Raw genomic sequence first — 13,904 nt, 5'->3', positions numbered from 1 at the left:
CAATACTACCCAAAGCAATCTATAAATTCAATGCAATCTCCATCAAAATTCCAAAAGCTTTCTTTGTAGAAATGGCAAAGCCAATCTTCAGTTTTATATGGAAGGGCAAGGTACTCCAAGCAGCCAAAGCAATCTGGAAGTAGGATACAGTAAGAGGACTCACACTTTCCGATTTCAAAACCACAAAACTTCAGTTTCAAAAAAGCCTGGTACTGGTATGAGAGATATATAGACCAATGGAATAGAATTGAGAGTCTAGAAATAAACATATACATTTATGATTTTCAACAAGAGTGATAAGACCACTCAGTGAGGAAAGAAGAGTTTCTTTAATAAACGGTGATGGGAAAACTGGATTTTCACATGCTGATGAATGAACCAGAATACATGCTTCTTATCATATACAAAAACCAACTAAAAATATATCAAGAAACCCTTCAGTTCCCTTTCCCATTGGATCTAAACACTGTTCTAGGTGGTAGTAAAAGAAGGAAAACTAACACTGAAACTGACTTCAGTGCTTTGTAGCACATGGGCTAGCTTCAAACAAGATGGAAATCACTAGATTTGTTTCCTCATCCCTGGGGATAATCACAGGCTAAAGGGATTTTTTGTTCCCAGTAAAGTGGTCTCTGAGATTAAGTATCTAAAGGTGGGATTGATGTACTGTGGGGAGAAAGACAGCAAGCAGTTGGAAACAGCTCCTCAAGCAGATAACCTTGTTTAGCGCTATATCCCTGGTACCTGGCATAAGTGACAAAAAAAAGACTGCTATATGGAAAAAGGAGTTCTGATGGCATAGTGGGAAGGAATTTGGCTGCTAACCAGAAGGTCAGCAGTTCAAACCTACCAGCTGCTCCATAGGAGGAAGATGAGGCAACCACTACCGTAAAGGTTTACAGCCTTGGAAACCCAATGGGGGCCGCCATGAATCGGAATGGACTCCATGGCAGTACCCACTGCTGTCCAGTCAGATCCAACTCATAGCAACCCCTCCTTGGGTTTCCGAGGCAGTATCACTACAGAAGTAAGTTGCCCAATCTTACTTCTAAGGAGTGGCTGGTGGGTTTGAACAGCCAGACTTCTGGTTAGCAGTCAAATAAATGCCTTAGGCATTACACAGTAGGTTTGTTTTATATGCGGGGGAAAAAAAAATCAAGGACCTAAATGTGAGAGCTAAAACTATAATACTTTCAGGAAAAAACAGGTGTATGACTACAGGACCTAGCTTTTAACAATGAATTATCAGCTATGACACCAAAAGTATAAGCAACAAAGGATAAAATAGATGAATGAGAACTAAGAAAAATTAAATACTTTTGTTCAAAGAACTTTATCAACAAAAGGAAGAGACAACCTACAGACAGAAAATTTTGGGGAACTATATATCTGATAAAGGCCTAATATCAAAACATATATTAAAAAAGAAAAAACCCTCCTATAACTTAACAGCAAAAAGATAAACAACCCAAAATTTAAAAAAAAAAAAAAATAGGCAAAGGATTTAAACATACATCTTACCAAAGAGAATATATACAACTAGCCAACAAGCACATTAAAAGATGCTCAACATCATTAGCCATTAGGGAGATACATCAAAACTACAATGATACACCACTTTACCCCCACTAGAATGTTATGTTAAAAAAAAAAAAAAAAGGTGTTGACAAGCATGTAGAACAACTGAAAGGCCTATCATGACAAGCATGTAGAACTGAAAGGCTTACCATGCTGATGGAAATGCAATATGGTATAGCTGCTATGGAAAACAATTTGGCAGTTTCTCAAAAAGTTGAGCATAGAACTACCATATGATCCAGCAACTACCATATGATCCAGCAATCCCAATCCTAGCTAAACACCCAAAAGAAGTAAAAACAGGAACAGAAACAGAAACCTGTACACCAGTGTTCACTGCAGTACTATTTACAACAGCCAAATGATGAAAACAGTCAAAACATTCACAAGATGACGAATGGATAAACAAAATGTGATATATACATACAATGGATAAATCTTGAAAACATGATCCTGAATGAATTCAGTCAGTCACAAAAGGGCAAATACTATATGATTTCACTTCTATGAGATACGTAAACACACAGGAATCAAAGCCTATTAGTACCTACCAGGGGTGGAAGGGAGTGGAGAAGAGGAAATTAATATATCAACTCCTCGCTGAATGATATGGTTAGGTTCCAAAGACCAGGTCATTATGCAAAAATTGGTGTTATGTGAAAATGCAAGATGATCACATTACTGCATAACTGCCAAGTCACATCATTACGTAACTGCCAAGACAGATCATGACATAACTGCCAAATCACTGAGAAGCAAGGCCCAGCTGGGTTGACACATAACCTAACCATCTCACAACCAGTGTTAATCTTGCCTAGCACTATGGCATTCCTTACTGTCAGACATGTCATTAATGCGCAAAATAATCAGATTTTTTACTATTGTCATAAATGCAAAATGTTGGATAATGAGATAGTTTAGGCATAGAAAGCACTGAGTTTATGTTAATGGTGAGGGAATACTTCAGAAAAGAACAGTGATAATGTTTGCACAACATGAAGAATGTAACCCAAGTCACTGAACCATACATGTAAAAGCTGTTAAACTGACAAATGTTTTATGTACATTTTTGCTCAATTAAAAAAATCAGTGAATTAAAAATAAAGATATAATAGAGAGAACCAACTAGGTCAAAAGTTAATCCTTTACAAGATTAATAAACTAGACAAACTTTAGGCAAGATTGATCAAGAATAGAGAAATCATAAATAACATTCAAAATTTAAGTACAGATGAAACAAAGATAAAACAGGGAATTAAGATCGTACCATGAACTCAATGACAATGAATTTCAAAATTTTGTTAAAACAGACAAATTTCTAAACATACCAAAACTGACCAAAAGAAATAAAAAATCTTAACAGTCCTAGAACTATTAAACTAGTAATTACTATTATTCATAATTTGTAATTCTTCACAAAGAAAACATTAGACTTAAATAATTTTACAGGTGAGTTCCACGAAAATTTAAGAAACAAATCACTCCAATCCAAATGAGGAACTACTTTAAGCCACTGTATAAGATCAGTGTAACCTTAATGCCAAAATCACACATGATAGTTAATAAAGAAAAATGATAGGCAATTGTATTAATAAACAGATACAAAAATATTAAATAAATATTAGCAAACTCAAACTAGTAGTGCATTTAAAAGATAATTCATTAAGACAAATCTGGGTTTAATTCAGGAATGCAAGAGTGAATTAAGAATTTAAAAATTTTAATTTAATATTTAACATGTTAAACTAGAAAAATCAAGATATTCTCCACAGATGCAGAAAAACTATGACAAAATTGCACACAGACCTTCCTAACTTAATGAGGGGTATCTATAAAATCTCACAGCACACATTATTTTAAATTGGGAAACATCTTTAAAATCAGGAACAAGACCTGCTTGGCCACCATAATCACTTCCAATGAAAAACCAAAATCACTTCTAATAAACATAGATCTAAAAGTGTTCCCAGCACATTAAGATAGGGAAAATACTTGGAAAAGAAAAACCAAAACTGTAACTATTTGCAAATGATATAATTATCTACATAGAAAATCCAAAATAATTAACAAAAACTAGTAAATACAGGATTCAACATCACAAAAACACAGATGATCTGTATGGAGAAAATCACAAAACTTTATTAAATGAAATTAAAAATCTAAATAGAGTAAGACAAGGAGGCTCAAAATCTTAAAATTTCAATTCTCCCTCAAACTAGTTCCAATTAAACTTCAAAGAGTTTTTCATGTCACTAAGAAGCTAATTCTGAAAAGTTTTGTAGAACAAAAGTCCAAGAACAGTTGAGACTCAAGTCCCTATAGGTATCCAGATATCTCATAAACCTGAAAGTATTAATAATTGTGCCAGTGTAATAGCATGTTGTTATAGTTAGGTACCATTCCATTGGGTTTTGAGGCTGTATCTTTATAAGACAGATCATCAGAGCTGCTGGGTAGGTTCAAAATGCCCAACTTTCAGTTAGCAGCCATGCCTATCAGCAGTTGGCAACACCCAACAATTTTTGGTAAACAAATAAACAAACTCCCCCAAAAAACTTTTTAAAATCACTCACCCCTTCACACATTAAAATAACATCTAAAAAAAAAATTCAGCATAAGTTTAAATAATTGGAGAGGATGAATTTCTGAAGTATCATGGTGACATTTTAAATAAAACTGATACATCATTCTTCTAAATGTTACAATTAATAGAACATAGTTGATCGTAACATTAACTATTTACATTGAAAATTAAACATAAAGAATGAAACCTTATTGGAAATGTATCTTTTGCAGAGATAATGAGGGAGATGCCTGGACTGGAACAACCCCCCCAACATTCCATGTGGGGGAGGGGAAGGCTACTGTGAAAGGGAAGACGGTAAAGGAAATCCAGCGGTGGCCTATATCATTGGCCTCAGACATTATCAATTTTAGAAAAGAATACATACAAAAAGTAAGGATCTACCTCAGCCTATACGACTATGAAATCAGAACTAGATGGTGGCCAGCTACCACTGTCAACCACTCAGAGTGGGATCGATATAGGCGATCTTGGATAGAGAGAGAGAACAATGTGGAACAAAACTCAAAATCATTTGGAGGAAAAAAAAAGGGGGGGAAGGACAGGGCCAGGTGCTGGTCTGATAGAGCCTGGTGGAACCACTGAGTCTATGGCCCCTAGCTGCCCTTCAGGTCAGGAATTGAACCCACACCTGTGGCTTCTAGCCAAACAAAAGACAGGCATACAAACTGAACATTTACCTGAGGCAGATACACTCCTTGGAGAGAACAATCATGGGAGAAAGAAGGGCTACTTATGCACAGGGAGACAGCTCAGGGGGCAGGAGTGCATGGAGGGATGGACACAGGGAAGAGGTCATTACGAGGAGGAAGTGGGAGGTGAGCTGTTGCATTGTGGTAAATTGTAGTCAAGGTCATGAGACAAAGTGTATGTGAACTGCTGTATGGAAAGTGAATTTGCTCTGTAAATTTTCACCCAAATCACAATTAAAGAAAGAAAGAAAGAAAAGGATACAGAAATTCATTTATTAACACCATTTTGTGCCCAAGCATTCTTTGTTAAATCTTTCTAACTCCCCTGTGAGTTATGCATCTGCTGTGAAACATTAAGAGAAATTTTTGCAACTCTGTACCAGAAAATATGTACAAGAATCTTCATTAACAATAAATTCTAGAAGTAAAGAAAATATCTACCAATAGGAGAATCCATAAATTGTGTTAGATTCACCCATGGAATACTATACAACAGCAAAAATTAAGAACTTACTTCTATATTCAATAATATTAGTGACTTTTAGAAACATAATGTTGAATAAATTCCAGAAAACTTTACCTAGTATGATTCTTTTCTTTTCCAACTCAAAAACAATAGAAAACACACGTTGTTGAGGGATATATACTTATCTGACAAAATTATTTCTCAAAAGCGAGTAATGATATACAAAATTCAGGATGGTAGTTACCTCTGGTGGTGAGTAAACATAACATTGGTAATTCTGGTTTTTGTAATGTGGTACACTCATTTTATCACTTTGCATATAATTATAAATATTTTGTATATCAAATATTACATTAAAATAAAGAAAATATTAAGGTAAATCATTCAGCATATTAAAGTTTTTAATTACATCACCTCACCTAGAAAGGTACATATGACATAACACAGAATTACTATCTTTATGTTAACCATAGGAAGTGATACACACTAGACACATGATGTTTATTAGAATTAGTTGTAAGAAGATAAAATGAGATAAAGACTGAACCAGTTAGCCATGAGAGATGAACCTGGAGACTGACACTGGACTAGGACAGAAGCTAAGGTGGCTCCAAGCTAAATTTATAGAGAAGGCAAAAATGTAGAAGTCTGAAAGCATAAACCATTAGCAAGAATGTGAGGAAATAGGTATTCTCACTGAACATGAATAAGAGTAGAATTGGCACAACCACTTGGAGAGCATCTGTGATATTCACATATCCTACTATCAAGGAAATCTACTACTAGGTATATTTCATACGGAGAAACTTTCAAACGTAACGTATTTACAAGCAAACATGTACAAAGATGTTTATTTACTGTAGGAGTGTTTTTAAGAGTACAAAGCTGGGAACAACTTCAAAGTCTATCAGTAAGTAAATGGATAAACTACTGAATATTGATACGGTGGAATTCTATATCATCAATTTAAATGAATGAGCCAGAGACAATATAATTATTCAATTTATTCATATTCATATTTCAAAATATGATGCAGAACAAAAAAAGCAAATTGCAAGAAGGTACGTGTAGTTTAATACTTTTAAGTTTTAAAACACACCACTAAATGATGCTTATGGATTCACTGTGATCAAAGTATAAAATATGCAAAGGAATGATATACATAAACCTGAACACAGTGACAATGTCTAGGAAAGGAGGGGAAAGACAGGGAAGCATCCCCAATATGTGCAACATTTCTTTAAGGCGGAGAAAAAAGGATCTGAAGTAAATTTGGTAAAATATTAGCATCTGTAAAATCTGAATTACGGATTGTTTAGATCTTTCTTTGTATCTTATGAGGGAAATATTCCAGAAATTAGAAAGAAACACTTAGGCAAGAAAATGGAGGTGAACAGAAAAAAAAAAAAAAAAAACCAAACAGCCCAAGAACAAGAGTAGTTGAGTTTCTGATGGGTTTGACGTTCTGGTCCCTGTGAATTCTTACAATGAACCTCCTTTTCCTTAAAATGCAAAATCTTTGCAATAAAAAAATGTCCTGACCAGAGCTGTAATTAGGAGGAAACTGCGCTCAAGAGAGTAAAATTTATTATTTTTCTACTTTGTTTCCCCACCAGGATGTTAGGCAGAATTAAAATAGATAATTTATGTGAAAGCCATAACAAAACCCTACCTAAACCGTTAGGTATTACTAAGAACGGTCAGAGTCACCAACAAGGTATTTGCCCCGTTGGCCAATACATTTATTTTAGGTTGTTATTTGTTGTTATGTGCCATTGAGTCGGACCTGACTCATAGCGACCCCTCCTTGGGTTTCTGAGGCAGTATCACTACAGAAGTAGATTGCCCAAATCTTCCTTCCGAGGAGTGGCTGGTGGGTTTGAACCGCCAGCCTTCTGGTTAGCAGTCAAGTGCCTTAGGCACTTTGCTACCAGAGCTCCCATATACTTTAGGAGGGGTTTGCAATTTGAAGGATTTTAGTAACTAGGGTTCCTCTGGAAAACGCCTGTCGCACTAGCACCACCCCTAAATTCACCTTTTAACTCGGCTAGGTTTTGATCCCCCATTGTATCCCCGGGACAAGCTGGCTCCACAGGCCACACTTAATTTTGCAAACACTACGGAGCAGCTGGTCCGAACCTGTCCAGTCTTCCCCAACACTCTTTGGGAAAACCCCCTCTCCTAGTCCATCCCTTGGGGAGGGGCCAGTGAGGCACTCTACTCTGCAACCAATTCTCAAAAAACTGGTGACAGACTACGTAGGGAACAAAAGAAGGTGGCTCGTGCACGAACGTTCCCGAATATTTGCGGGAAAAATACAGCATACACGCTAAACACTCAGGGTGAGGACGCTACGGACCGGGGTCGCGCTCGCAGAAGGAACGGCCGCGCGCACGCCCGAGAGAGGGGCAATGACACAAAAGTGAAGGCCACCCACGGAGGCCAGGAGAAGAGGGGGACGCCCACGACAATGCCAGGAAGGGCTGGCGCGAACACAACGGGGTCGTGGATATACAAGGACGCTTGCCCGCGCGCGGGCTGGGGTACCCCTTCACCCAACAGTGTGTCACCTACACTCGAAGAAGCGCGCGCGATCAGCAGGGGGATATGCACACAAAAGGGAACACTCTCACCCTCGCACAGACCCCCACAAGACACCCGCTTGCAGAACGGGAGCACACACAAAGGACACACCCCCTCACGGTTCCTGGGCCCACGTAGACTCACAGTGGGCACCACAGGGAGGGGATAACCTGCAACGTGTACACACCCACTCACCACACACACACACAGGCAGGGGCTGTGGAGGACCCCCTCTCCCCAAGGAGTTTCAGGTACGGCGGTACAAGGTGACCTGTCACGCACCAGGGTGCACTTACCGGCGCCCACACTCCAAGAGCCTCGGACGCCGGCAGCCGCCGCCGCACCCTGCTCTCCACGTCAGCCAGACTGCGGGAGGGGAAGCGCTGCAGATTTGTCACGTGGAATAGAAACACACATGCGCAGTTGGGCCACCACACCCCCTCTCTCCGTGGCCGCGAGCACGGCTATCCAGCCCACCTTCGCGCAAACATCTTTCCTCCGCCCGCTTGCGGCGTGCGTGTGAGCTTGTGGTGGGGAGGGGCGCCGTAGCTCCTTTGCCTTTCCCTCAAATTTCGCTCTCCCGCTCCTCTTGCTGGTCCCTCCCTAGTCAGCGCTTGCGCAGAGGACTCAGCGCTGAGGTGGCCGAGTTGGCGGGAGGGGCCGGGGTGGGTGACTAAAGGGTCACTAGTAGAGGGTATACCCCACGCAGTCCGTCAATGAGGCCTCGATTGAGAAACAAGCCCCAAGAGAGGGCAGACCCCAGTCCTAGGGAGGCCGCGCTCCCGTGGCAGGAAAGCTCGGAGTAAGTCGGCGACATGCGGGCCCCACTCTCTGCTCTTCCCTCCCCTTCCCCTATGCAGGAGAAGTTTGAGGGGCTGGAGCGCCCGTTGTGACTTCAGTGCTGTCTCCCTCCGCTGGTGGGCGCATGTGGGTGTGTAGTGGGGTGTGCGCAGGATGGCAGTTTTCGGTGGTTTCCTCTGAAATACACCCCTGCAGAGGCTCTGCCCATAGCAAAGCGATGAGGTTATAATAGACCAATGGCGAAGGGGATTAAGTCACTGATGTATTGTTGTATTTCCTTTCCACAGATTGTCTAAAGCCACAGGGAAAATGGTGGAAAATTCACCGTCGCCATTGCCAGAAAGAGCGATTTATGGCTTTGTTCTTTTCTTAAGCTCTCAATTTGGCTTCAGTAAGTATATTCCTGATAGATGATCAGGAGGAGCCCTTTAGGCTGTGCAAGCGCAAAGAATGTTGCATTTGTGCTTAGCATGTATACACATGAGCTGTGATTATTTCTAGCAATATTGCTTTTTAAGAGAACTTGTTCTGGGTGTTTTATATATTAGACACTGGCCTAAAAGCTTTAATGTCAACCTATATATTTATGCAGCACAAGACATGATGGCAAAGTGAATAAAATCTGGCTCTTGACCTTAAGGAGGTCTTGTGCACCAGACAGATGAGTAAATCTACAATTAATGATCAATGTGATAAGTGTCATGGGAGCACAGTAGAGTGACATTGAAATCAAACTGAGAAATCAGAGTTCACTTTCTCCCAGGGACATTTTCACCAACACTTAGACCGATTACAGAATAAGAAAGAAATGTAAAAGCCTTGAACAAAGAAGGCATAAACAGGTTGAGAACTGAGTAGCTTGATGTGGTTCCAATGCAGCATGCAGGAGCAGAGTTGTTGTTATGTGCCTTCGAGTCGGACCCGACTCTTAGCAACCCCTCCTTGGGTCCGAGGCAGTATCACTACGGAAGTTGAGTGCCCCATCTTCCTTCCGATGAGTGGCTGGTAGGTTTGAACCGCCAGCCTTCTGGTTAGCAGTCAAATGCCTTAGGCACTATGCTACCAGAGCTCCTCAGGAACAGAGTAGTGATGGAAATTAAACTAGAGAAATCCAGTTGAAAGACATACTCTTAAATCCTAGGTCTCATTTAATCCTTAAAATATCTCATTTTGCAGATAAGGAAACTTTCACTGGGACAATGATATGCCCAGTCATACCAAAAAACCAAATCCATTGCTTTGGATTTGATTCCAACTCACAGAGACCCTATAGGACAGAGTTATTGTTGTTGTTATGTGCCGTCCAGTCGGACCCAACTCATAGCAACCCTTCCTTGGGTTTCAGAGGCAGTATCACTACAGAAGTAGATTGCCCCATCTTCCTTCTGAGGAGTGGCAGTGGGTTTGAACCGCAGAGGCTCTGCCCATAGCAAATTGCCTTAGACACTACACTACCAGAGCTCCTAGGGCAGAGTAGAACTGCCTGATAGGGTTTCCAAGGCTTTAACTCTTTACTGAACTAGACTGCCACAACTTTACCCCACGGAGTGGCTGGTGTTTGGTGAGTTGGAACCTCCAACCTTTCAGTTAGCAGCTGAGCACTTTAACCACTGCACCACCAGGACTGTTAGTTACATACCTAAAAACCAAACTCACTGCCATCAAGTTGATTTTGACTCATAGTGACCCCTCCTTGGGTTTCCAAGGCAGTATCTTGGACATAGATTGCCCAATCTTCCTTCCAAGGAGTAGCTGCTGGGTTTGAACCACCAACTTCTGGTTAGCAGTCATATGCCTTAGGCATTATGCCACCAGAGCTGAAATTTGAACCTACATACACTGGCTTAAAAATCTGTGCTCTTGAACATTTCATTTTGCTGCTTCTTAGGGCTGCTGTGATGATTAATTGTATATATCATCCCTTGATTAAGGGATATCAAGGGATGATATATACAACAATGTTTGGGATACAGTAAGTACTCAATAAATACTAGCCACTACTGTTATTATCATCATTAACAACATTTTGTACTATTTTCTAGAGTATTGGAGGATTAGAAACTATCCAAATAAAAGCAATAACTTTAAGGCTTAAGTCCATTAATACAACCAAAAATTAATTCAGCAATATTTGTTGACTACCTACCATGTACCAAGGTGCTCTGGTGGTGTAGTGGTTAAAACATTTGGCTGCTAACCAAGAGGCTGCTAACCAGCCACTCTGTAGGAGAAAGATGAAGCAGTCTGCTTCTATAAATATTTACAGCCTTGGAAACCCTACGGGGCAATTCTGCTCTGTCCCATAGGATCACTGTGAATCAGACTTAATTCAGTGCCAGTGAGTTTCCATGTATCAGGCAGTATTATGGGTCAGGGAGGAACAAAACAAAAATTTCTGTCTCATAAAGTTATCCTTCTAATAGAGGGAGATAGACAATGAACAAATTAAATAAGTGAAACATGCACAATGTCAGATGATAGCACGTACTATGGGGAGAAATTAAGGATAAAGGGTGAAGAGTGGAAGGATGTTGCTATTTAAAATAAGAGTAGTTGGGAAAAGATTTAAGTTTGAGCAAAGACATGAAAAGGGAGGGAGTCAGGTGGGTGGTTCCCAAAAGAAGAAGCATCCCAGGGAGAGAACAGCCAGTGCAGAAGCCCAGAAGGAGAAACATACCTGTGAGCTCAAAGAATAGCAAGGAGTGAAGAAGATTGAAGCCTGAATAAGTGAAGCAGGAAGTTATAGGATCAGAGACCGTTGCTGGACAGTTCGGATAAAACTAGATGGTAGGTACAGGAGTATTACGTGTTTCTCTCTATATATTGGCATATATACTGATTGAAAAATAAGGTTAATTACAGATCGTGATGAAGTAAATAAAAGGAAACGATAATAATGTGAGGGGTTTGTGGATGTGTGGCAAATCGTGGGGCTAATGGTCAGGGAGAGCTGCTCTGAGGTGGTGACATTGGAGTTAAAACCCCTTCTTGCCTGGAAGAGACAGAACCAACCACTGAAAAGAACTAAAGGAAGGATAGATAGGTCCAGGCAGACAGTACCACAAATGCAATGGCCCTGGATGGGAAAGGTGGTATGGAGAATAGAAAGGAGACCACTGTAGCTGGAGCATAGTGCATAAGGATTAGAAATGACATTGGAGAGGTACACAGGAACCACATCATTAAAGTCCTTAAAAACCCTGGGAAGCAGCTTAGATTTTATTCTAAGGGTGTTGATAGGTTTAAACAGGAAAGTGATGTGGTTCAGTTAATACTTTGGAAGATCATTCAATGCTGTATGGAGAATAACTTCTCAAACATTCTCTTTGATATTGAAATTACTAGTCACCCAATCTGAAAATCTGAGTATCATTCCTCACTTTTCCTTTCCTACTCCCTCTAACTCCTTGATTCATTCCTGCTACTGAATCTACTGTGGGCCTCTTACTGCATTACTACCAAGTACATCTATACAGTCACCAGAACAGCCCACTCACATGCAAATCTGGGACTTCCCTGCTTAAAACCTTTTTGGTGGGAGTGTTTGGTGGGATGTTTATTTCTCTGTCTGTTGTTTTTGTTGTTATGTGCCGTCGAGTCGAACCTGACTCATAATGACCCCTCCTTGGGTTTCCGAAGCAGTATCACTACGGAAGTAGATTGCCCCATCGTCCTTCCGAGGAGTGGCTGTGGGTTTGAACCGCTAGCCTTCTGGTTAGCAGTCAAGTGCCTTAGGTACTACGCTACCAGAGCTCCTTCTCTGTCTGTAGTTTTCTATATTTTTTTAAGTTCACATTCCTTGTACAAACCTTTTGTGATCTGGGACCTGCCTACTTTCCTAGCTTTATATTTCAACCCTCAGCAACTCTGAACTGCTTATGGTTTCCACCAACTATATAACATTCTTTCTCACTTCTGTGTTTTCATTAATGCTCTAGCTCCTTCTTGGAATGTTCCTTCCATCTTCCTTATCTTTCCATAGCCACCTCCCTTTCCATAGCTTACCTCTGCACATCCTTTGAGTCAGCTTAAGCATCATCCTCAGGAAGCCTGCCCTGATCTCCCCAATTTGCGTGAGGTCACTTTTCTCACTCTTCTATGACCTAATCTATGTTTGTCATTGCACTTATTTTATAATCATCCAGGAAGTAGCATAGTATGAACAGGCTGTTTACGTTCACATTGCAGCTCTGTAACATTTACTGTGAGATTTCAAACAAGTTACTTAATTTCCCCAAGCCTCAATTATTTTCATTTGTGAATTAGCTCCTATCTCAGAAAGGTTTTGAGAGGTTTAAATACGATACTACCTGTGAAGTTGTGCCGCTACATTTGGCCTATTTCTCTCTTCCACTCTAGTTTGTGAGTTCCTTGAGAATATAGACTGTTTATTTTTCTTTATAATGTTGGCCTTTACATGGTGTCTGGCACATAGAAATGTTCAATAAATGTTCATTCATTTAATTAAACTAAGTGTCATTTCCAATTATAGATTTATATTGATTTAACTTTAAGAGCTATGTTAAGCTTCGAGCCAGTTCCTTGCCACTTTTCCCTTGGATTCTTCCATCTAACCACATCAAATGTTTCTTCAGATTCCTCATATTCTCTCTCTCTATCATGACAGGGAACATTTCCTCCCGTCCTTTCATCTACAGGCTTCCTAACCATAAAAAACGCAAACACAACCATTGTCGTGGAGTCAGATCCGACTCATTGGCAACCCCTCCTTGGGTTTCTGAGGTGATATCACTACAGAAGTAGATTGCCCAACCTTCCTTCCAAGAATTGGCTGGTGGGTTTAAACCGCCAGACTCCTGGTTAGCAGTCAAATGCCTTAGGCGCTACGCCACCAGAGTTTCCATATACATTTTTAATCTGGCTCACCTCCTACTAAGGAGCTGTGGTGACACAGTGTTTAAAACATTCTGCTGCTAATAAAGAGGTCAGCAGTATGAACCCATCAGCTGCTCTGTGGAAGAAAGAGGAGGCAGTCTGCTTCTGTAAGGATTTACAGCCTTGGAAAAACTTTAGGGCAGTTCTATGTTCTGTAGGGTCACTATGAGTTGGAATCAACTTGATGGCAGTAGGTTTAGGTTTATCCTCCACTAGATTTTTAACAAATTCCCTTAGTTTCTGCTTATCTGGAAATCTCCTAATTTCACCATCATATTTGAGGGACAATTTTGCCGGGTATATG

The 13,904-nt window shown here is 40.3% G+C and overlaps 1 protein-coding gene and 1 non-coding gene across 2 annotated transcripts in view; both read left to right on the top strand.

The window, feature by feature from the left end:
- The first annotated feature begins 432 nt into the window (after positions 1–432).
- On the top strand, positions 433–552 carry LOC122150423. Its single transcript, XR_006163656.1, has one exon. It is a non-coding gene; the product is annotated as a small nucleolar RNA SNORA61 (small nucleolar RNA).
- An 8,422-nt stretch (positions 553–8,974) lies between these two features.
- LOC103200945 (phosphatidylinositol glycan anchor biosynthesis class P) overlaps positions 8,975–13,904 on the top strand; it is a 14,487-nt gene continuing 9,557 nt past the window's right edge. The window contains exon 1 of the mRNA XM_007945534.2: positions 8,975–9,095. Coding sequence (XP_007943725.1) covers positions 9,014–9,095 — 82 coding nt within the window. The 5' untranslated portion in view covers positions 8,975–9,013. The remainder of the gene's footprint in view (positions 9,096–13,904) is intronic.

The sequence above is a fragment of the Orycteropus afer genome, unplaced genomic scaffold (genome assembly GCF_000298275.1).
Source record: "Orycteropus afer afer isolate SDZICR_OR568_19922 unplaced genomic scaffold, OryAfe1.0 scaffold00137, whole genome shotgun sequence".
NCBI lineage: Eukaryota > Metazoa > Chordata > Mammalia > Tubulidentata > Orycteropodidae > Orycteropus > Orycteropus afer.
Note: the sequence above shows the minus strand (reverse complement) of the source record. Positions and strands in the feature narration are given on the sequence as shown.